The sequence below is a fragment of the Polyodon spathula genome, chromosome 6 (assembly GCF_017654505.1).
Source record: "Polyodon spathula isolate WHYD16114869_AA chromosome 6, ASM1765450v1, whole genome shotgun sequence".
Lineage (NCBI taxonomy): Eukaryota > Metazoa > Chordata > Actinopteri > Acipenseriformes > Polyodontidae > Polyodon > Polyodon spathula.
Genome location: NC_054539.1, coordinates 2,530,703 through 2,557,000, shown reverse-complemented (window position 1 = coordinate 2,557,000; position 26,298 = coordinate 2,530,703). Strand labels below are relative to the sequence as shown.

At 39.6% G+C, this 26,298-nt stretch overlaps 1 protein-coding gene across 1 annotated transcript in view; it reads right to left on the bottom strand.

Moving 5' to 3' along the window:
• Positions 1–18,488, bottom strand: part of LOC121316624 (homeobox protein prophet of Pit-1-like) — a 25,878-nt gene extending 7,390 nt beyond the window's left edge. Inside the window, exons 1-2 of the mRNA XM_041251665.1 lie at positions 18,421–18,488; positions 12,053–12,151 (exon numbers count right to left, since the gene is read on the bottom strand). Of these exons, the coding sequence (XP_041107599.1) occupies positions 12,053–12,151; positions 18,421–18,488 (167 nt within the window). The remainder of the gene's footprint in view (positions 1–12,052; positions 12,152–18,420) is intronic.
• Positions 18,489–26,298: the final 7,810 nt, after the last annotated feature.

Below are 26,298 nucleotides of genomic sequence, written 5' to 3'. Positions count from 1 at the left end.
GAGTAGAACAGTGCAGTACAAGTTGTTGCAAGTCCACATCGGTACAAACAATACTACCAGCTGATATACTACCAGCACCTTGCAAAGGACCATATGGACAGCTGGAAATAATTAATCAAAATGCATGGCTGAAGAAGGCTTCACCTATCTTGATCATTGGACCACATTCTACAACGAGGACTATCTGTATAGACGGGATGCACTGCACTTAAATAACAAGGGAACCACTCTACTTGGAGAAAAGATCCTTGAGCAGGTTCAGAAGCATTTAAACTAGAAAGGAAGGGGGGAGAAATCAACAAAAAAACAGAAGGGAGACTGCATCAAAACAAGAACAACAACTCAGGTAAGACAACCATTAAATGTATTTATCTAAATGCTAGAAGTATCAGAAATAAAATTCTAGAACTTGAAGCTACTGCACTAACAGGTAACTATGATGTGATAGGTGTTACAGAAACGTGGTTGTCTGAGAGTGATGGGGACGAATATAATATTTGTGGGTATACACTGTATAGGAAAGACAGGCAGGACAGAAGAGGAGGAGGGGTAGCGCTATACATAAGAAACAGTCTTGAAGCCCAGGTGTTAAACCTGGACAAAGAAAATAAAATCGAATCAATATGGGTCAGAATAACAGACAAAAATTCAAAGGGCATAATAATAGGAGCATGCTATAGACTGCAAGATTCAGACGGTGAGCCAATAATCTGTTATACAATGACATTAGAAATGCGTGTAGCAAATGGAGAACTTCCCCCATATAAAATGGGAAAACCCAGTGGGGAGCACGAAGGATGAAATTGAAATGGTGGAAATGACAAATGACTGCTTCCTAACACAATTTGTCAAGGCACCGACTAGAGGGGAGGCATGCCTTGATTTAGTCTTTTCAAATAACGAAGATAGAATAACTACAACAGAGGTCAGAGAACCATTGGCAAACTCAGACCACAACATGGTCTCATTTGAAGTGTTTTTTAAAAACCCCAAAATAATGACTAAAGCTAATGTTTACAATTTTAGAAAAGCAAACTATGAAGGTATGAAACAGAGACTAACAGAAGTAGATTGGAGTAAAATAGAGAAAACACCCACAGAAGAAGGATGGTTGTTCTTCAAAAATGTAGTACTAGAGGCGCAAAACAATTACATCCCTAAAGTAGACAAATCTAAATGTAAAACTAAATTGCCAAAATGGTTTAATAGATCAATTAAAAAAAATATTCAGCGAAAAAAGGCACTTTACAGAGCATTAAAAAAGGACCAAAAAGAAAGTACGCAGAAAGAGTACACAGAACTGCAAACGCAAGTCAAAAAGGAAGTTAGAAAGGCCAAGAGAGAAATAGAAATGAACATTGCTAAGGGAGCTAAAACCAATTCCAAAATGTTTTTCCAATATTACAACAGCAAGAAAACATTCAAAGAGGAGATTAAATGTTTAAGAGATACAAATGGCAAAATCGTAGATGAAGAAAAAAAAATAGCAAATATATTAAATGATTACTTTTCACAAGTTTTTACAAAGGAAGATACTGACAACATGCCCCACATGTCATCCAGTTCCTATCCAGTTTTAAATAACTTTAGCATAACTGAGGCAGAAGTGTTAAAGGGACTAGGAGCTCTTAAAATAAACATATCCTCTGGGCCGGATGAGATCCTCCCAGTAGTACTCAAAGAAATGAAAGAAGTAATTTACAAACCGCTAACCAAGATCATGCAGGAGTCTCTTGACACAGGGGTTGTACCGACAGACTGGAAAATTGTAAATGTAATACCGATCCACAAAAAGGGAAACAAAACTGAACCAGGTAACTACAGACCAGTAAACCTGACTTCTATTATATGCAAACTTATGGAAACTATAATAAGATCCAAAATGGAAAATTACCTATATGGTAACAGGGTACTGGGAGACAGTCAGCATGGTTTTAGGAAAGGGAGATCGTGTCTAACTAACTTGCTTGATTTTTTTGAGGATGCAACATAGATAATGGATAATTGACATGGTTTATTTAGATTTCCAGAAAGCTTTTGACAAAGTCTCGCACAAAAGATTAATTCTCAAACTGAACGCAGTTGGGATTCAAGGAAACACATGTACATGGATTAGGGAGTGGTTAACATGTAGAAAACAGAAAGTACTGATTAGAGGAAAAACCTCAGAATGGAGTGTGGTAACCAGCGGTGTACCACAGGGATCAGTATTAGGTCCTCTGCTATTCCTAATCTACATTAATGATTTAGATTCTGGTATAGTAAGCAAACTTGTTAAATTTGCAGACGACACAAAAGTAGGAGGAGTGGGAAACACTGTTGCAGCAGCAAAGGTCATTCAAAATGATCTAGACAAGATTCAGAACTGGGCAGACACATGGCAAATGACATTTAATAGAGAAAAGTGTAAGGTACTGCACGCAGGAAATAAAAATGTACATTATAAATATCATATGGGAGATACTGAAATTGGAGAAGGAATCTATGAAAAAGACCTAGGAGTTTTTGTTGACTCAGAAATGTCTTCATCTAGACAATGTGGGGAAGCTATAAAAAAGGCTAACAAGATGCTCGGATACATTGTGAAAAGTGTTGAATTTAAATCAAGGGAAGTAATGTTAAAACTGTACAATGCACTAGTAAGACCTCATCTTGAATATTGTGTGCAGTTCTGGTCACCTCGCTATAAAAAAGATATTGCTGCTCTAGAAAGAGTGCAAAGAAGAGCGACCAGAATTATTCCGGGCTTAAAAGGCATGTCATATGCAGACAGGCTAAAAGAATTGAATCTGTTCAGTCTTGAACAAAGAAGACTACGTGGCGACCTAATTCAAGCATTCAAAATTCTAAAAGGTATTGACAGTGTTGACCCAAGGGACTTTTTCAGCCTGAAAAAAGAAACAAGGACCAGGGGTCACAAATGGAGATTAGACAAAGGGGCATTCAGAACAGAAAATAGGAGGCACTTTTTTACACAGAGAATTGTGAGGGTCTGGAATCAACTCCCCAGTAATGTTGTTGAAGCTGACACCCTGGGATCCTTCAAGAAGCTGCTTGATGAGATTTTGGGATCAATAAGCTACTAACAACCAAACGAGCAAGATGGGCCGAATGACTTCCTCTCATTTGTAAACTTTCTTAAGTTGTTCAATTTCGAGAACAATTTGGTTGTGCAACTGTTCACTCAGGTATGGACCTAATACACGTAACACAACCCTGCAAACCATGACCCAGGCAATCAAATTTGCTGTAGTTTAAAAAAAAAAGAAAAAACCCAAACCTTTAAATATGCGAATGCGAATGAACCGCCTTGCACTTATAATAATAATAATAATAATAATAATAATAATAATAATAATCTGTTTTATAAAGTGGCTTTCATGTGCACATCTCAAGGTGTTTCATAAGAATAAAAAAAACAAACAATTTAAACAGTTGACATAATGTCCAAAACAAGAAATACAATAAATGCATACAACAACACATAACAGGTCAGACAATAAAACCCAAAGCATAAAAGTGGGTTTTCAGTTAAGATACTGACAGTATCACTGTCCTTTATGACCTTCGGAAGGTTTTTCCACAGTCTAGGTGCTGTACAGGAAAACGCTCGGTTTCTAAGAACGCCGCTTAGTTCTAGGTACTGATAGCAGGCCAGAGTCAAAAGATCGAAGACTACGCATAGGAGTTTAAATTTCATTCTTAACTCCACTGGAAGCCAGTGCAGGGAAGCAAACTGCTGTGATGTGATGATAAGATTTTGTTTCAGTTAGAATGCGTGCTGTTTAATTCTGGACATACTGCAACTTGTTAAGAACGCTTTTTGAAATACCAGCGCGCAAAGCATTGAAATGGTCTATATGGGAAAAACAAAAGCATGTATAAGCTTCTTTGCATCCGGCTCAGTAAGACAAGGGTGCATACGAGCAATAGTCCACAGGTGGAAAAAGGACATCTTACTAACACTGCGAATATGCTCGTCAAAAGACATCTTAGTAACACTGCGAATATGATCTTCAAAAGACATCTTAGTCTCGTTTGTAAACTTTCTTATGTTCTTATGTTCTTAAGTACTGGTACAATTGGGTGCCATACAGTCCAGTATGGTGGAGAGTTGTAATGTTTACAGATGCTGTCTGAACAGGTGTGTCTTGAGGAGGTGCCGAAGCGTGGTCTGGGACTGAGTTGTCCTGATATCCGTGGGTAGGTCGTTCCACCACTGAGGGGCAGGGGTGGAGAAGGAGCGGGCTCTGGAAGGGGGGGGGGGGGGGGGGGGGGGTGGGGGGGGGGGGGGGGGGGGGGGGGGGGGGGGGGGGGGGGGGGGGGGGGGGGGGGGGGGGGGGGGGGGGTGACATGATGGGCAGCACCTCTTTCTTTGGCCCTCCACCCCACCCCACCACCCCCCCCAACCCACTACCAGACCACTATCCTCCCTCGTCAGAATACTGAGTCATTGACAGATGAGTACAAGAATTTTTAATTGATTGTAAGCAGCGGTAGGGAGGCAGTGCAGAGAGTGGAGCAGTCATGTAGAGTGGGAGAAACGAGGAAGGGAAAAGACAAGACCAATATAATTCATATAAATCACCATCGCTTCATACCAAATTCAATTACTGGAGTTTCGGTTGGTATTTATTTTTTAAGCTCTTGGGTGAGATCATCTGACATCGTGCCTTTGCCAAACTAATTACTTTGACACCTATGTCAGCAGAAAGTATGCCTATCCCCTTTCCTGTGTGAGGCACTGGGCAGGATTTTCTCTTGGTGAAGGTTACTCAGTGGCAGTTTCATTCAGTGACATTGACTGCTAGTGTCTCTCTCAGCAGTGACACACACGCTAGATCACAACTAGATTTGATTAGAATTCACATTGTTTCCATTGCTCTCTTCTTACACGGATTGTTAAGAAACATAATGACAGTTAGGAACAAAGAGTCTGAAAAGGATGACTGTTGAAAAACAGCCCCCTGTTGGTAACAATAGTCTTCCTCGGGCCAATAATGTTCTACTCAAGCGCTCCTCTCCAGCCCGTATTTACTATATATATACTATATATATTGTGGCAAACCTCCGTTCTGCCTTCAGGGGCTTCTCAAGGGTAGATGCGTGACCTCCTGCTCTGAAGCATAGCGCCCACACCGATGTACAAAAGAACCGGGCTCCCTTGCTCCCTTGCACGCTACAGTCCCCCCTGCCAGCCTCAAGTCCTCCCTAGCCTTGCTTTTCAGGTTACAGGCTTCTGAGTGCATTCCGGGGTACCTCCGTCCACTCCTGACACCAATGTGGCGTTCACTCAGATAGGGGTCCTGATGAAATCAGACTGGTTCAGATCACTGGGGAAAAGGGAATAACAGCAGTACTGGAAAAAAGTACATTTAGACAAACGTCTCGACTAAAAGTCTATCACCGTTAATGATAAAATAAAAACCGTTAATGTACAAGCGTTCTAGTAATATTTCTGTTTATACAATTGCCAACTGTCCGGTTTTAACCCGCTTGGCTTTCCCGAGTATTTGTTGAAAGTGTTTGGTGGAATACTTGGTAAGTGTGGCAAAAAAATCCACAATACACAACGGAATGATATTTAACTGGTTAGAAATTAAATATGAAAATGTAACCCTTTAAAAACTATATTCTCATTTTCAATTCTATAATGTTTCCGTTCCTCCATGGTGGTCCTCCCCTGTTTTTGGGATAGGTCCAGTCCAGTATAGACATGAAGGACTGCAGTTTTCTTAGAAAATGACTTAAAAATGATACTGCAACAAAAGGAGGGTGGTATTCTATACTGGGATTACTATCAGCCAGTAGAGGGACGCAGAATGAATAGGACTGCAGGCAGTCTGCAATTGCCCAATTTACCAGTAGATGGCGACGGTTCCCTAATGAACAGCCAGTTACCAATAAAAAAAAGCATTCTTTGTTGGTCCTTATTCATTTCTTGTAAATCTCAATAGTTACTTTTTACACAAGAGTCAGACTCAAATAATACATTTTAATTCCTAAATGTGCATTGCAATCCTGTGTGCACACTTCCACCACTACTGCTGTTTAAAGAGTTGGAGCATTGTCATTAATGCTGCCAATATAATCCATTCTATTCCAAATAAAAGCTGCAAGGCACTTGTAAACCACTGGATGGCAACAATTGTACCTCCGATAAAACAGCATGTCAATTTGGCATCCTTTTCTGCAGTTGGTTCAGGATTTCTTATTGTTGGCCTCAGAAATAGTGGAAGTGAAACCAGTGAAACTGTACATCTGGAGAGTATTTAGAAGGATTCCACAAGTGTAATTAGATGCTAGCAACAAGAGCTCTGGTTCCAAGAAAACACTGGAAGTAATATGTTTATTTAATGCACAGTATACACTTAGTGTAACTCTCTATGCACTGTTCTGGTCACTGCTTACCAGCAATCAGTGCTTGTGTTTGAGGAAGGGCAACCAGGGAGTCAAGACAAGCCTCTTTAGCACGGCCTAGGAAACAGATGTCTTGATCACATGAACTTTTGCAGGATACAGTAAGAGCTGCAGGGATGTGAAAGGGTATTCCAATACTGAGTTGGTCAGTAATGTGTTGGTGACACCCCCTATGGCTCTATACAGGTGTGAGCCTCCTATTATAGTCTTGTAGTCAACCTGGCAGTGTAGCTTATTGGATTGTTCTTCAATTCACACTTAATAGGACAGTATGTTTTCAAAGCTTGTACTCCAGACTTTATAATGCAAATTCTCTTTACAGCAGTAAGAGCCAGAGCCATCAAGTACTTTCCCTTTAGGTTTGCTGGCAATACACTTCCTGTGCACTAGATGGTGCTGCGGCTGACTAATATAAAGATACTTTGGCTGATGTAGCCAACATTACAGATGTCTTTGGTAGGAACTCGGGCCTGAAGAAAATTCAATAAAAGCTGCTTATCTGATTGGAAACAACATGAAAAGGAAAGGGAACTGTAAAAGGTCATAAAAGCTTCTTGTTCTTTAATGTCTGAGGATTACATAACTTTACTACAGCAAATTTGCATGGTATTTTTTCAATTTTCTCAATTTCTCTAAGCAGTTATCTTACGCTTCAAGCTGCCTGTTTTTTAGTTTGTAATGTTAAAGCAGGGCTGTCCAGTCCCGGTCTTAGATGCACTAGTAGAGGGCCATTCCACTCCAGGTTTAACAGGAGAAATGATATAATTAACTACTTCAGGGTCTGGATGCAGGTTTAATTGGTATAACTAAACAATTTAGAACAGGGTTGGAAGAAAGACCAGGAGTTGGGACGTCCCTGTGTTAATGTTATATAAGTTATATCAGGGGTGGCTGAAGCTGGTCCTTCCATTCCAGGCCTTTGTTCTATCCCTGCTCTAGACCACCCCTCTGCATGCTCCTAGTATTTCCATTCTCACCTGTTAAATATCCTCTAATGTGTTCTGTATGCTTCTCGGTTGCTGATTCTGCTTCCTTTGTTTTTTGCCGTTGTATCCTAGAGAAACGTACTTCTGAGAAGACTCCTCAGTACTGATTGTGGGAGCGCCTGTTAGCATTGTGATGTGAACTGAGCCCCTCAGTATGACTGAAGCCTGCACAATGCTGATATGCTATTAGCCTTTAAAGTGGAATTCACTCCTTTAAAAAAATAGGAGTTACTTACTAATGCTTTAAAAATCAGGCAGTTTCACTGGTTTTAAACCAGGGTCTCAGGTAAAACTATGGGAAATGGATGGCCCTGCTAGTCGCTAAACTCTAAACAACAGGATTGTTTTTTTTTGTTTTTTTTTTCTGAAACTTGTTGACATTTCCTCTGCATTGAAAACAATGGAAAAAACAACAATTAAACAAACCCAACAAGTATAAAAAGTCTTGGTAGGCAGGACACTGGTATACTAGAAATCTCCTTTTGAAAAGCAAGGCATGGAAAGGGTCTTGCATTAGAGAAGGATGGCCTAGTGTCTGTACACTATGTACTGTATGCACCCGCTGCTGAAAGAGATATGACTCTCGACCCCTCCACAGATGTGATAGACAACCCCCCCACCCCCACCCCCACCCCCTCCCCCTCACTTTTATGATCTGAAGCAAAAACTGCATGGCTATCCACAGCCAATGCAGCCAATAGAGATTCCTTTAACTGCAGATTAAGGGTTTTAAAACAAAGATGTATTAATGCTTTAAATCCAGTAATGTCATTAATCAACTCTTTACTGGTTATTTTCTTATAGTTTCCATTTACATGTTTACAACTATTCTATGTTTCTGAAAAGTCTCCTCAAGTCTGGTAGTGGGGAAGCATATCAGCATTGCGCTGTGCAATAGAAGCCCATACAGTAGGTGAAACATTGTGCAACATTGATATGCGTCCCCCATTTCACTTTCCAGAAGCAATTCCACAGTTCCATTTTATAACATACATGTCACACAGTCAGGTACTTCTATTAATTAGCCCACTAGTTAAACCATGTTACACAGCTCTCCCCCCTCCTTGCAACTGAGAGACTACGACCAGCAGGTGGCGCAAGTGAACTTTCTACACCTACTTTATAACATGAATTGCTGTACACAACGACATGTCATTAGCTATTGCAATAAATTTGTTAATAATCTTCACCTAATTGAAAATACTTCAGTTTAAACTTGATTTGTTGGGTCAATAAAAATCTTTAAGAATCACAAGAACATCTTTACATAATTTCATAGACTGCTATGCATGTTACTTCAAACTAAATAGCCTTTGAAGATTATACACACTTACTTTCCCTTCTCAACACTGTGCCATTGGTTTTATTGCTTTATTGAATTATAAATACTCTGTGGGAGAGTAAGTGGCTGACTGTGTGGTGGGCAGGGAGAGTAAGTGGCTGACCGTGGGGTGGGCAGGGAGAGTAAGTGGCTGACCATGGGGTGGCAGGGAGAGTAAGTGGCTGACCGTGTGGTGGGCAGGGAGAGTAAGTGGCTGACCGTGGGGTGGGCAGGGAGAGTAAGTGGCTGACTGTGTGGTGGGCAGGGAGAGTAAGTGGCTGACCGTGGGGTGGGCAGGGAGAGTAAGTGGCTGACCGTGGGGTGGGCAGGGAGAGTAAGTGGCTGACTGTGTGGTGGGCAGGGAGAGTAAGTGGCTGACTGTGTGGTGGGCAGGGAGAGTAAGTGGCTGACTGTGTGGTGGGCAGGGAAAGTAAGTGGCTGACTGTGGGGTGGGCAGGGAGAGTAAGTGGCTGACTGTGTGGTGGGCAGGGAGAGTAAGTGGCTGACTGTGTGGTGGGCAGGGAGAGTAAGTTGTTCACCTGTAAGGGCACAACTTTGTGGTGGGCAGGGAGAGTCCTTAAGACTTGGGCAGCACACACAACAGTGAGTTGCTTCAGGTTATAGGTTATATGTAAAGTTATAGTTACCTAAATGATTAAAATTGCATTTCAAATCAATAAAGGAAAAAGAAAACAACATTTAAAATGTCATAATTAACAAATTACAAACCTGTTAATGAATGGAGTTTACATACAATCATATGCTGATAATGCCAAGCTTCAGTTTTTTACATCACCCAAACAGTGATCTTACATTTTGCAGGCTGTACAATGACTATAGCTGGTCTGCAGGTTTTAATGCCAGTTTGCAGGTCTGACCCATGAAATACGGGTGCCTTGGTCAGCCTTAGTCTGGCCTTCCAAATTTGTAAGACTGATGGCTGAATAGCACTAATCTGGGATTACCTTACCTGGGATAATACTAGTGCAAGATTAGTGCTGATCAGGGTCTGTGAAACCAGCTGTGAAAGGTAAAACCATAGTGTAAGAAGCAAGTCAAACAAACAAGCATTGCATCAGTGCCATGTTCCCAAGCTAACTTGGTAATTACTTTGGCCAGAAAAGTTCACAGCCATTAGCCTTGATTAAGGCGGCTGAATTATTTACGCCAAAAAAGCTTGGATTGAGTGATAAGTCCAATAGATTGAAACTCTGCCGTGCAATTTTGCAGAGAATGAACTGAGAGTGACCTGCCTGGCAAGCTGGAGATTCTGTTGGAAAGACTGTAACTGGAGCTGCTGGCATTGAGCGCATTCCGACTAAAGAAGGCCGCAAATATTTAGCCAAGCAATCATTAAAAAAAAACACAACCAGACATTTCTAAACAGGTACCAGGTCCTTATTAAACAGCTCTTCCTCTTCTATCCAACTGGCTGACTCAAAAAGCACATTTCTTTGGAGGTATGCGCTGCTGTCAGTCCCAGAATCCATTAGACAGTCTGGTCCTGTAGCTAATAATAATAATAATAATAATAATAATAATAATAGTTTATAGGTTGAAGTGAATGATGAAAGCAGATGAAACCTAACCGGTTCTGATCACAGTTAATTCAAAGTGCTCTGTTGGAAATCACTGGGAAGTCCATTAGAATAATGGTAATGCTGTTATACAGTAAACAGTAGAGCAATGCTTAAAGGTCACCTCAGTAAAAAGCACTTTATAATTAAGCCCACATTTTAAGAGTCCATGTTTTTGCTTCTATTAGCCCTGTATTCAGTATTAAGGCAACTATCCCCAGTTCCAAACGTATCAAGGCTCTGTTGAATTATCTCGGTAACACTTTAAAATAGTGATCACAAACACATAATGAATACCGGCTGAATCCCACAGGAATGACTCCTGAATATCTATTGCACTTCCTCTGAGTTCTGGTCATTACATCTGAGTTCAGCCCTGTTATTTCATGTGGATTTCATTTCCCGGATTCATTCCATGTTTTTGTGTATTAAATGGTGTTGACACACGTATAAGGCTCTGCTGGGAGATGTGATACTAAAGGGTAATTTCGAGGAGCAGTTTCACACGGTGAATTGTCTACTTTAACTGGTGGCTTTAATAGGCCAGACATGTAATTATTTTATAATAGTAAGATAACAGGAACACATAGTCACAAATGATAAAATGCATGAGACTTTTTAGAAGTTGTTTAAGATGCCTAATTAAAGCACAAAGTGGTCTAACATATTTCACACACATGCCTATTGTTTCTATATCACTGATTACTGACCATATTTTTGGTCTCATTTACAAATGTAGTCAAGCTATCATGCTGTCATGCAAAAAGGTTAAATTGATTTTTATATGATACAGGCCTTCCGTGGCTAATGCTGAAAATCTGCAAATTTCTCCTATTTAATGAATATATGTCTGTTCGATGAACCTTCACGCATTCATCCGCCTTCAAGATGCCATTTAGGTGATGCAAAGCCCCCTTAAACAGTAGACATGGAGAAGATGACTCATGCAGATCTGAAACGAGGTCAAAAAGCACAGACGAGGCGAATTAAAACTGCTCACAGGCCACGGGTGAAACGCTGTGATAGAGTACAGCCCTCTTTTTACAGTTTGGTGGAAAGAGATGGAAAATGTGAAAAATACATGCAAAAAGTGATTCTGAAGCTGAGAAATATAAATTACAGATGTGCATGATATTATGAATCAACTACAGCCAGGGGTGCAGATTTGGCACTATGGCATTAGATTCTAGAGTCAGGGTACCTCATATAGTGCCAGCAACATTACATTCTGGCACCAGTAGACATATTTAATGTTTTTGCATTCCTCAGTAACCATAGATGATAACAGTTTGACATTGGACTACTCACATGAGTCACCCACACTCATCCACATATACAGTAGAGAAGGTTTGTGTCATTTGAGAAGGGGGGACGGGGGGATGGGGGCTTGATTAAGACAGTATTTGATCATTTAGCACCAGTCGGCTCGCTGCTGCTAAACTTTCAAAACAGTTTAGTGCCAAATGCCAAATGTTTGCATTATACAGCTACGGCCAAATCATTTTGCTTCATAAAGTCGAATGAAATCTTCTGAATAATGTTACGTTAACGTATTGAATTGCATATCGCTTAGTAGTTTTCCATATACTGACAGAATGGAAAAATGTGACATTTTGAAATCCTGAAATACTGTACTATTATTATGGCTTCTTGTAGATTTTTGCGATACCATTTTATAGTTTCTTTGATTATGCAATGTTAAATAAAAGATACAGATATCACTACAAAGGGTATTGTTGTTAAGCTACCTGAGCATTGCGAGGCTGTGCAGTGCAGCAGCTCCCAGCTCTGACCTCCTGGCTCCCAACTTGTAACTCGGATCACGCTTCTGGTTTGACGGCAGGAATCTGCAACACAGAGAATCGTACATATTGAGATACATGTAAACAAATAAGTTGGTTTTGTGTCTCACTGACCAGTAGAGATCTAGTTTCACAGCTGTCCCTGAAGAATCTCACAGCTGTGGCTATCACACATAAAAATCAGACACTGCAGATGGCAGGTCAGACATACACAGCTCTGGGTATAGAATTCACTTGTATACTTACGTCTGCACCCTCCTTTATACAAGTTTCCCATAGTCACAGTATAGCAAAGTGCAAAAAAGCACAGTGAAAGCATTGTAAAGCAGAGGTAAGCATTGTTAAACAATAGGGAGGCAAAACTATAGTAAACGCATAGTACAGTATAACCATGGGGAAAAAACTACACTACTGTGCTGTGCATAATGTATTAGTTCTTTGTCGTTTTTTCAAATGAAATATAACAGAAAGTATACTAATTATTTAACCTATATTCGTGACTTTTAGGGGCTTGTTAAGTGACTGAAGCTAAGGGTGCTCTATGCACTGTGTTCACCCTTATAAAAGTTTACAGCAGTATTTTTGCATGGTATTTTTGTAATTTTTCCATGATTTTCTCATGGTTTAGTATACATTTACCATAGCTTACCCTGGTTTTCCATGTTTAATAATATGCTTTACCATACCTTTCTATTCTTTACAAGGCTTACCTATGCTTAACCATGCTTTCACTATGCTTTATTTCATGTGTGTGTAATTACCTGAGCGTATCTGAGTGTAATCTCATGTGTGTGTGATTACCTGAGAGTATCTGAATGTAATCTCATGTGTGTGTGATTACCTGAGCGTATCTGAGTGTAATCTCATGTGTGTGTGATTACCTGAGCATACCCGAGTGTAATCTCATGTTTTTGTGATTACCTGAGCGTACCCTAATGCAATCTCATGTGTGTATGATTGCCTGAGCGTACCCTAATGCAATCTCATGTGTGTGTGATTGCCTGAGCATATCTGAATGTAATCTCATGTGTGTGTGATTACCTGAGTATATCTGAATGTAATCTCATGTGTGTGTGATTACCTGAGTATATCTGAATGTAATCTCATGTGTGTGTGTGATTACCTGAGCGTATCTGAATGTAATCTCATGTGTGTGTGATTACCTGAGCGTACCCGAGTGTAATCTCATGTGTGTGTGATTACCTGAGCATATCTGAGTGTAATCTCATGTGTATGTGTGATTACCTGAGCGTATCTGAGTGTAATCTCATGTGTGTGTGTGATTACCTGAGCGTACCCGAGTGTAATCTCATGTGTGTGTGATTACCTAAGAGTACCCTAATGCAATCTCATGTTTGTGTGATTACCTGAGCGTACCCTAATGCAATCTCATGTTTGTGTGATTACCTGAGCGTACCCTAATGCAATCTCATGCGTGTGTGATTACCTGAGCGTACCCTAATGCACTCTCATGTTTGTGTGATTACCTGAGCGTACCCTAATGCAATCTCATGTGAGTGTGAGTTTACCTGAGTGTACCTGAATGTAATCTCATGTGAGTGTGAGACATGTTATTTAAAGGCCTGTAGTCTTTGTATGTGTAATTGTGTCTTTTGGACGTATTTCTAAAGTGAGTGAAAATAAATATGGATAGATTACTTTAAGAATAGTTTATACTGGTAAAAGAGTATAGCTGGAATTGATGGAATTACATATTAGTTATATTTTATAATCAATTCATTCAAGGAAGGTGTACAGTAATGCTGTCTAACATTTCATATTTATTTTGTGGGAGCTGAAATTTTACGTCCCATCCTAACAAACCATAACCTTAACCTTAACCTTAACCTTAACCCTAACCTTAACCCTAACCCTAACCCTAACCCTAACCCTAACCCTAACCCTAACCGAACATGAACACAATCTTCATTGGCAGAGAATTGTAAACCCAATTGTATACAAACACTGTGAAGACAGTGGAACGGGCAGTGTTGTGTTGTGCTGTGGCAGAGCAAAAGTCTGGCTCTTTTGCATTGTGGTTAAGGTGCTTGCATGCGGTGCGCAGGGTCGCTGGTTCACTCCCAGGCTCCACCCTGTAACACACTCAATGCCGAAATCTAAAGAACATCATACAGATACACAGCTCCAGTAATATCGTGTTAGATACCATGTTCTCTGCCTAGCACCACTCCGTTACAGCAGAAGCATCTCGCAGTGGAGTCTCCAATAGAAATGTAAGAATTTGCTGCCACTCAGTAGCTGGGGTGTGTTTATAGTATTCAGATTGAATCAATAATAGATACAAGTCAGGAAGGAGGGACACTGCCCAGCTGCACTGGGAAAGGTAGTTTTTTTTTATTTTATTTTAATGGGAAAGGGGTGAAGTCAATGTAAATTGAGTAACCATTTCCAGTGTTTTTCTGGTGTTTATTGCATATACACTGATTTCATTTTTTTGTATTGGGGGTGTGTGAGGCGAGAGTGTATTAAATGGAATGTCCAGACAGTAATTTATGTGTACAGAAATAAAATAATTTATTTTTATTTTCTATACACAACAAAAGGATTAAATAACAAACGAAAAACAAAATGATGTGAGGGAAGGAGTGCAGGGGTGGAATCCAAAACAAACTGTGATGACTCGTCTTTAATTTGTCTTCGTGGTGACCATACATAAACAAAAAAAAAGACAAAAGAAATGTTAGTGTTTCAAAAATCCCGCTGCACAAAACCAGACTCTCCCTCCACCCGTTACTCCTCCTATTTCACTATCGGACCCACCCCGAGCACAGCAGTGCGTTCCCTTTAGTATGTAATGTCCCGCCTCTGTAGTCAGGGGAACACCAATCCCCAACCGACACGTGTCCTTATCCTTCACTTGACTCCAGTGGCTGGAATTTACATACTCGTACTTCCGCCCCTCACCAAGGTGCCGCCCCTCAAAAGATGACTTTTGCCATGGTCACGAGATCTTGGTAAGGGAAGTCCCGAGTTGGTTTGATGCCTTCTACTGTCGGGAGGCTGAATCACAGACCGAAAACCCTTTGACTCATCACAGGGTGTTTTATTGTTTTTTGTCGGTTAAAACTGGAAATCAGAAGCCTTATTTATGATCAAGACAAAACCACAAGGGACTAATCTAAAAAATAGAATGTCTGTGTGCGTTTAATCCCATGACCTCCCTTCAGTCACAGATGGCAGAGTTCAGCTGCCGTTATGAACCATGTCTGAATTTCACATAACAAAGTCAATTCAATTGTCATGCATAGCGATGCTCCTTGAATATTGCATATTACTGTCACGGTTAAAAGTGGCTGAATTAACTCAGGTAATAAGAATTTCTGGTCATGTCGTGTTGGTCACTTGAATTTAATATTTTCCCTCACATCATCTGTTGAAGTCAAGTTGACCATTAGCCCAGTTTAATGCTACAGAGAAGAGTTGTAGACTAGGATTAAATTATCAGTTTCTATGTATTGACATAAACATGTAGCGTTTTCCAGAAATTGTATTGTTCAAGGAAGCTGTATATCAAAAAGGCCTTATTAACTCTGAAGTACAAAAAAACAGGACATCCAAATGGAAGGGGGGTTGTTAAAAGTTTAAACCCTCTTTAGAAATCCTATCTTCATTCAATAGGAAACACTGACAATATCACTACTATAGTATTGACAACCAATTAATATTGTGCATCTACTGCAGTTTTAGTGTGCCTTTATCTCACCTGTGCTCAATGTACAGTGCTGGCATTGTGCTGTTGCTGTTGGAATCTACGTGGAAGGGGAACCACAAGATTAGGAAATGGAATAGTATTAAAAACTGTGACCTTTTGGTGCCTCGGGACACTCTTCCAAACCGAAATGATCCAGGGACAATGGGGACATGTGGCAAACCTACTCATACTGATAGTTGTTATTTTGTGCATTTGGTGTCATTATATATTCAGGGTTTTTTTTAAACAAAATCTATATTGTTTTCAAGAAAAAATACTGGTTCCAACCCTAATCCACCATCTTTAAAAATTCTGGTTACTAACATTATTTTATCTTCACATGACCTAAATGGAACATAAAAGCAAAATTTCATTTTTTATTTGCTGTACAACAACACTTTTTTTTTTTTTTTGGCAATGTGATTTTAGAAGGGATTGCAGTGTGTCAGGTGAGGTCCCCTATAATGGTTAAAGTCATGCTTTTGGGCAGCTCAGCTGCAGCTAGTTCTCTATGGGGGGGGGGGGGTGGAAAAGAATATCAAGTACATCAGGTATAGTTAAGGTATAGTCACAACCTTCTCATCAGCGCTGAGTTTATCCATTTAACTCCAAACTAGCAACAATCTGGGCTTCCATGGGCTTCTAACATGAAACAGGTGCATTGTCTGTTAATGTAAGAATGGAAGGTTGTTGCAGAAGGACCCATGACTCATACTCTGAGACTTGGCACTGGCGCTTATAAAGGGGAGCAATGCCGCAGCGGTTTTTTTCACCTCTGGTCATATTCCCCACAAACTTTGCTTTTGTGACCAGGACAGTGATATTTCAAAATATCACTATTTCCAACGGGCAAATGGGCAAATGTGTGTCTTTTCGTTCACATAAAGTCATAAAAAAACAACATATGAATCCAAATTAACATGTATTTATACTAAAGTAATACAAAGATGACTACAAAAGATTTAGAAGTGAGTAGTTTTTCGAGATTTACAATTATACTGTATTTACTGTATAATTGTAAATCTCGAAAAACTACTCACTTCTAAATCTTTTGTAGTCATCTTTGTATTAAAGACACATATTTGCCCATTTGCCCATTGGAAATAGTGATATTTTGAAATATCACTGTCCTGGTCACAAAAGCAAAGTTTGTGGGGAATAATAGCCATGTTCTATACTTTTGAGGCATAATCAATTAGGAAATAACATTTACTGCCCAGGAACAAAAACAATTTTTTTTTTTGTTACACAGTGTAATCATACAGCCTGATTATATTATTCATAACTGAACAGTATTGTCTATAACATTCTTTATAACACATTTCTAGAGCCTTTATTGATTGTTTGAACAGATGCTTTAACTGAAGCACCACCATTATTGCTATCCATTGTATTTTAACTCTATACAGTTTTTCCATATGCAACCAATTAAAGAATGCACTGTTCCTCATATACAGTTCTTGCAGCCAACCATGCCAGCTCGGGTCCTCAGCTGCAACAGATAGCAGCAACGCCAAGCCAAATTGTAGCTGAGCACATCATTAAAATAAATCAAGAGATCATGATGACTCTGTTGGGAGTGTTTGGACAGTAAAGACTCTGATTAGCTATGCATGCATTGCAATAATATCATGTTTCATAATGAATAGAAAATGCTTATTTCTTTTCTGTTGCACGGTATACATGTACTGTACAGGAATTTTTTTTTGGTGTACTTCAGTGCTAGAATAGGTATCTCACTGCAGTGGTCTCTTGATTCATACAATATGCTGTAGTCTCTTGATTCATGCAATAATCTATGAGAATGGTAATTTTGTATTTCTGCTTATGAGTGGCTTCATGACATAGCATCTGATAGTGAGACACGATGGAACCGCATGGATCTGAAGTCGTGCTAGCAGGACCCAGTGCACGTTGTTCACAAATACATTGTAATCACGCATAATAACATCGTAATGATGTGAAAGTACACATGTATTAACTAATTAACAAAAAAAATGCATCTATTATATTCCCAACCCTTATGCCACCTGAAGGCTTACAGAAATGCTGAAACAGCAAGCTAGATTAAAGGCTTGAGTCTGATCTTTTAGTGATGTTCAGTTTACATGTAGATACTCTTGCAAGGGAAGCTGATATCTGCTAGTCAGGGCCATTGGAAAATCCTTAACAACAGAACCACAAGATGTGGGTAAAGGAGAAAAAAGGGTTTATGACAGCCTAACATTGACAGACATGTAACAGAAATTGTTCTGATTTTAAATTGCAATGTTTTGAACACCTTTTTAAAAATTGCTTAACATGGGCTTTGGTGGCATACATAATATTTTATCTGGATGGTCAAGGCACTCTTGTAAAACAATGGGAATGGTTTACATTGTTCATGCTGGGTGGATTTTGCAGCTACCTGATCAAAGTTAGAGCTTGAGAACTACTGATAGCCTGTTCTACAATTTAATAAAAAAAAAATACAAATCAAGTTATAACTCTGGCTCACACAATGGTGAAATGGAAATAGAACTTCAATCAGCATACGCTTCTCAAATGATCAGGCATTAGCTCCTTTCCACTATCCAAGCACAAACTTAATAATAGGTCTCACAAGTGCGATTCGTCTGGATGACGGCCAACAATAACGTGCTGGCTGTCCAGCTTGGCAGCCACGGCCATGCTGTTGCTCGGTACCTATAAGCCTATCGAGATCCACACACAGGAAGACAGCTGCAGGCTTTGGCCTTGCTTCACTCAGATCTGTGCAATCCGCAATCCACAATCCCAGAGCAGCACAAGGTGTTTTGCACTCCAATGCGTTACAATAACGTTGAGCTTTTGCACAGCCGTAATAAAATAAATATGCACCGGATTTTCTGGGATATTGAAACATTTGCATTTAAGTGTGTGAATAACATCCCGAAGCCAATGCACTTGGAGTGAGATCCAGTGCTGTACTGTACTGTAGCGTCCTCTAGGTTTCAAGTCCTCTACTCCTGTAGTCAGCTGTAGCACTGGGCAGCACCCCCTCATGCAGTCTTACCAGTGGGAATTTATTTTTTCTTTTTTTTTTTGAAGTCTTGCCAATATATTGAACATGTGTCCTATTCAAAAGAGCATTGCTTGTGAAAAGACTTCCATCAGTCACTTCATCTTGAGGGACTGCGGTAAGAAACAGAACAGGGAGTACAATAAGGATGTTTCTAAACGGTAGAGTGTATCCAAATAGAAAGCCTTTGTTGTCACAGCCAGTGGATCCACTGCATTAGAACGTTATTTGTAGTTATAAGGACATTCTTTTCACACTGTATCACACAGCCAAGGCAGCCGAATGTACACATAGTAACTCAGAGAGATGCACAAGTTCATGTTGAAATAAGCTGTGGAAAATAAAACATGAGATTAAAAGTAAATGTTTCAGACGTCAGCTTATTAAAAAGGAAATGCCAAAATGATGGTGTGTGTAAAGCTGCCCGATTGACCCGTTGTTCCGCGCGCTCAGTTATGTCTTCCCCAGGGAGTGATATTTACAGCAGGAAATAGCAGTAAACCACATTGCGTGATCCACAGCTGTTCAGATCCACAGGTCTGGTGAGCTTGAATGCAGTGTTAATTTAACACAGACTAGGTGAACGTAAACTTTCAAAGCCTTACACCGAAGAGGAGGCATGCTCAATGCAAACGATAAATTAATTGTAATGGAGCACTGAAAGCAACACCAGCTGAATGCTGTATGAGCAGGAGGAGAATGCAACACTCAAATCTAACAGCAGACCCAGCACAGGGTTACAACCCTAACAAGTCTAAATTATATACTGTATATAGCAAGTATAAAGCAAGTATACAAGTTTCTGAGAGCTTCATACCTGAAGTCTTGGATGTGTTCCTGGAAAACCACCTGGGCTGGTTTACTGAGCCATTAAAAGTCATGTTTGTTCTTCTTGGCCCAAGTGATCTAGATCTGGTAGGTTTCTTCTCTAGAGTAATGGTCAACCATCATCTAATACAGATAGAAAAAGGTAACACTCTACATTAAGTGTTGCTAATTACTGTGTAATTTTATAGTACTTACTTTGTAAATACATGTGTATTACAGTGATAATATGCACAGTTACAAAGTATGTAATGTGTACATCTTTTTGCACGGTATATGTAAGTACACAATTGTATCAGAAAGGGGTTAGGGCTAGGATTGGCGTTAGGATTGGTGTTAGGGTTTGGTTTAGAGTTAGGGATAGGGTTAGGGTTATGATTAGGGTTATATCATTCAAAAATGTATTAAGTACATTGTAATTATGCATAATAACTTTGTAATTATGTGTAACCACACAGATATTTACTCAGTAACTACTATGTAATTACACAGCAATTAGATTAATGTAAATAATTACCAGATAAACAATTTTGTGATCATTCCATCACTTTTTTTTTTAAATGTCCATGCCTTCAATGAGGCACTACATAAACTGTCTTCTTTTTATTCAGACAGTCTCTAAACCTGAATCCAGTCAAGCTGCAGAGGTTGGTGAAAACTTACCAGAGCCAAAAAACAAGAAAACAGAGCAGGTATGTATTTTTATATATTTCTATATATTTTTATGTATTTTCTATCCCATAGTTGTTCTGTCGGCACCCAGTGAGAATGACAACATCGCTTTCATTTAAAAAGGAAGAGAAGGATTAGGCCTTTCTGGAGGGAAGTGTGGTGGCTGAAAGCGAGACACTGTTATAGGCAATGTACCTGGATAGGGCATCCTTTAAGAAAGACCCCTTTTTGCTTCCTGAGAAGGTAAAAATAGCATAGCCATGGTCTGTGTGGCTAATTGGAATAATATTTGTTGTACATTTCAGCTTCCTTTTCAACATTTTCAGCAGTAGAACATCTATTATTGTGAGTCTTCACAAAGCCCTCAATCATTTCCTCACGTAGGACAAGGCCTGCCATTAACATGTGGCTGTAAGAGGAGCCCAAGCATGGAAAATATCAATCATCACTGCAGAAGGAATAACGCCAAGCAGCCTCCAACATGTGCTTGCCAGATTTAATAATCTTTTTTGTTGTTTTAAAACAAACATAAATAACTAAACATAATAACTGTTGGTTTAAAAAAAAAAAAAAAAAAAAGTTTAATTGCCCATTAGATAAACAGTAATTACAGTATTTATTCACTGTCAAAATATTTGTACATGTGTGGCAACTCCAAATCGGTGATCAGCTTGTGATCCCATTGTACATGGTAGGTTGTGAATGGGTTTCCACTGTGTAGAATGGGGTTTGCTTATGTATTTGCTCAAACAGACATCTTCCCAACATTTCAGTAGGTTTGACATACCTTTGTCAAGTGAAAGTGTGTTTGAAAACAAACAGTGGAGGTACTTATAGGATATTGATGTAATGGTAACACACTCACTTATTTATTAAATATAACAAAAAAAAAGTTTTTCAACAAAAAAAAACCCATCCAAAATAAACAAACAAAAGCCTAACTCCTTAATGGATTACAAACTATACAAGTAAGTATCCCAAACTAATAGTCCGGGCAGCTAAGTGCTTACCGGCTCCACAATACCAGGACTCTTAAGTCCGACCTTGCACAAAAGTTCTTGTTTCCCTCACATAGCTCACTCTCCAACTCTCCTCAACCAACAGGTTGGCCCTGCCTTTTTAAAAGGCTCCCAACTGTTTCCTTAAAATGGGTACAAACGGGCTCATAATCCGTGGCCCCAAATTTCGGACCTCGACCACAATGCCTCCCACTATATATATATATATATATATATATACACACACACACACACACACACACACACACACACACACACACACACACACACACACACACACACACACACATACATGTTTAATTTGCAAAATAAGTATAAGTTTAGGTTTTTATTTTATTTTGGCTAAGGTTTCACTGGTTACCATCAGTAATATATATATATATATACAGCTCTGGAAAAAATTAAGAGACCACTGCAAAATTATCAGTTTCTCTAGTTTTACTATTTATAGGTATGTGTTTGGGTAAAATGAACATTTTTATTTTATTCTATAAATTACTGACAACATTTCTCCCAAATTCCAAATAAAAATATTGTCATTTAGAGCATTTATTTGCAGAAAATGACAACTGCTCAAAATAACAAAAAAGATGCAGTGTTGTCAGACCTCGAATAATGCAAAGAAAATAAGTTCATATTCATTTTTGAACAACACAATACTAATGTTTTAACTTAGGAAAAGTTCAGAAATCAATATTTGGTGGAATAACCCTGATTTTCAAGTACAGCTTTCATGCGTCTTGGCATGCTCTCCACCAGTCTTTCACACTGATGTTGGGTGACTTTATGCCACTTCTGGCGTAAAAATTCAAGCAGCTCAGCTTTGTTTGATGGCTTGTGACCATCCATCTTCCTCCTTGTACTTGGCTTGATTCAAGCATCCTTCACAAAGACAAATCTGCCCGATTCCAGCCTTGCTGAAGCACCCCCAGATGAGTCCAATTTTCAGCTTTGCCCAACACCTGGTCACCTAATGGTTAGACGGAGACCTGGAGAGGCCTACAAGCCACAGTGTCTCGCACCCACTGTGAAATGTGGTGGAGGATCGGTGATGATCTGGGGGTGCTTCAGCAAGGCTGGAATTGGGCAGCTTTGGCATGAATCAAGCCAAGTACAAGGTTGTCCTGGAAGAAAACTTGTTTCCTTCTGCTCTGACAATGTTCCCCAACTCTGAGGATTGTTTTTTCCAGCAGGACAATGCTCCATGCCACACAGCCAGGTCAATCAAGGTGTGGATGGAGGACCACCAGATCAAGACTCTGTCATGGCCAGCCCAATCTCCAGACCTGAACCCCATTGAAAACCTCTGGAATGTGATCAAGAGGAAGATGGATTGTCACAAGCCATCAAACAAAGCCGAGCTGCTTGAATTTTTACGCCAGGAGTGGCATAAAGTCACCCAACATCAATGTGAAAGACAGGTGGAGAGCATGCCAAGATGCGTGAAAGCTGTACTTGAAAATCAGGGTTATTCCACCAAATATTGATTTCTGAACTTTTCCTAAGTTAAAACATTAGTATTGTGTTGTTCAAAAATGAATATGAACTTATTTTCTTTGCATTATTCGAGGTCTGACAACACTGCATTTTTTTTGTTATTTTGACCAGTTGTCATTTTCTGGACTTTGGAATTTTTATTTGGAATTTGGGAAAAATGTTGTCAGTAGTTTAAAGAATAAAACAAAAATGTTCATTTTACCCAAACACATACCTATAAATAGTAAAACCAGAGAAACTGGTCATTTTGCAGTGGTCTCTTAATTTTTTCCAGAGCTGTGTATATATATATATATATATATATATATATATATATATATATATATATATATATATATATATATAGAAAGTCTACACCCCCTTGAACTTTTTTCACATTTTGTTGTGTTAGTGCCTCAGAGTTTCATGCATTTAAATGAGGATTTTTTTCCACTTATCTACACACCATACTCCACACTGTTAAGGGGAAAAAAGTTTTTATTGAGAAAAAAATTATATATTAAAAAAACAAAACTGAAAGATCAAAATTGGATAAGTCTCCACCCCCCTCAGTTAATACTTGGTGGAAGCACCTTTGGTAGCAATTGCAGCTGTGAGTCTGTTGGGATAGGTCTCTACCAACTTTGCACACCTAGATTTGACAATATTTGACCATTAATCTTTACAAAACTGCTCAAGCTCTGCCAAGTTCCTTGGGAAGCGCTGATGGACAGCAATCTTCAAGTCATGCCACAAATTTTCGATTGGATTAAGGTCAGGGCTCTGACTGGGCCACTCAAGGACATTTACCTTTTTGTTTCTTAGCCACTCCAGTGTAGCTCTGGGTCATGGTCATGCTGAAAGGTGAACTTCCATCCCAGTTTCAGCTTTCTTGCAGAGGGCAGCAGGAAGGACTTCTCTGTGCTTTGCTTCATTCATTTTCCCTTTTATCCTGACAAATGCCAGTTCCTGTCAATGAGAAACATCCCCATAACATGATTCTGCCACCACCATGCTTCACAGTAGGGATAGTGTTCTTTGGGTGATGCGCTGTGTTGGGTTTGTGCCAAACATAACTCATTGCTTTATGCCAAAAAGTTCCAGTTTAGTATTGTCAGACCACAAAACTTTTTGCCACATGGCTACAGAGTGGTTTTTTGCATACTTCAAACGGGATTCAAGGTGGGCTTTCTTGAGTAATGGTTTCCTTCTTGCCATCCTACCAAACAGGCCAGATTTGTGGTGTGCTTGGGATATTGTTGTCATATGCACACTTTGACCAGTCTTGGCCATAAAAGCCTGTAGCTCTTGCAAAGTTGCCATTAGCCTCTCTGATCAGTGTCCTTCTTGCTCGGTCATCCAGTTTGGAGGGATAGCCTGATCTAGGCAGGGTCTTGGTGGTGTCATACACCTTCCACTTCTAATTAATCGTCTTGACCGTGCTCCATGAGATATTTGTCCCGAAGTTCTTTTGAAAGCGCCTTGGTGCTCATGGTTGAGTATTTGCTTTAAAATGCACTACCCAGCAGAGAGAACCTACAGGAACTGCTGAATTTATCCTGAAATCATGTGAATTACTACAATTTAACACAGGTGGAGACCACTTAACTTGGTCTGTGATTTTGAAGGCGATTGGTTACACCTGAGCTAATTTAGGATTGCTATTACAAGGAGGGTGGACACTTATCCAACCAAACTATTATATATACTATGAGCTTCATGCCAGATCATGTAGTTTCAATACTGACATGTTTAGTCTGTGTGAACAACCTGCTTGTACTGTATACTGCTGTTACCCTTTAATGCGCTTTGTGTGTGAGTGACTGTTATTTAGCTTGACTGAGTTAGAATACCCAGCAGTGCTTCAACAGGTCTAAGATTTATAGTTGTTATTTGATTCCAAAAGGGTAACAGCCATTTCTCAGCCACAGGCTTGCCAGTTTGAGCTCTGCTTTGAAAACAGCATGGGTTGGCATTTGGATGGCAGGAGCAATATATCTTGCATGTGTTATTTAACTGTAAACCTCAAACTACTATGAACCACATATATAGTTCTGCTTTTCAAGAGTTCAGATATTTCATTTTGTGTTGTCTGGGAACTTTCACAGTGAATGTCTTGAGACCTGTAACTCAATATTCTGTCATTGACCTAGAGTTCAGCTCCAATCCATGTAATATTTGAAGGAACTCAACAGGCAGTCCCCACTTATTGTTTTTGTTGGCGAGATCTTTGCTCTTCCTCTATTCTTGTTTTTCACAATAACCTGTTTTAAAGAAGAGAGTGGATTGCTCTGATGCACTTTTCTTGGAGCAGGGATCATATGAAGCACTTTGTAAACTGCAAGGATTGTTATCTGGGCACCCTATTGGATCTGAGGATGGTGAGGTATGAAAGGAATTGAACGTATTCCTGGTAACATGCTGTCACTGACTGTCCAGCGAGCCGGCTCATTAACAGTCCACTGCCATTGTGGTGAACACTAAGGAGAAGCTGAGTTATACAGTCTGTGATTGGCAAAAGAAGCTTTTTGGTTAAGTCTGTAAAGGTGTCAGTTCAGTACTGATATGAAAGTGTCCAAATGGGTAAAACCTGATAAAGCCATACACACAGTATTGTATCAGGCAACAATATTCTAAAGCAGAATAACAACTTTAAACATCTTTAAATCCAGGTTAAATTAATGAAAACCTCCAAGCTAGAAGGTACCTGGCAGGTTTCTTATTTACACGCGCTCATATATAATTTATTGTGTCATGACCCATTTCAAACTCGCACTGATACTCCTCCTTTAGAACTGTGTGTATAGCACTAGAATGTTCTGATTCCAGAGATTTTGATGGGCCCCCCTGCTGCTACTTCAGTAGTGATGGGCAAGTATAATGGTATGAGTGTGAAGAAAGAGAACCCTGGCTTAATGTATCCTGCCTGACACAAGATATAGCATTTCCAACAAGCTATGAATTCATTTTCTGACATCTCCAGAACGGGTTTCTAAGCACCTCCTTAATTAGTTTATTTCCCCTCATTTCTCTCTTTCTCTGTAATTCTATGTGTAATTAGAATTCTTTTTTAATTAGTTGCATTCTTGGCATCTTGCTTTTGTGGTTACAATGTAGTAGAATATATCTCTAGCAACAAGCTACTTTAATGAATTCAGTTGGTGAAACAGAAAACAACACATTTTATCAGATCCACATTTAAAGGTTAAGATTCGAATCTCCTTGTTCTTGCTCCACTGTCACTTTTCCCAGTAAGCTCAAGCAAACACCTGCACGGATGTCCTCCAGGGGCCCGAAGCTTGCCGGCTGCCTCTCTCAGGCTCCTGGGTATAAAAGAGTCGATCAACTTGATTGTGGGATTGGAGGACATCCACCGACCTTCACTTCTCCTCAGCTGTTGTGGGGCCCAATAAAATAAATGAATAAATAAATAAAAAAGGAAGGGGTA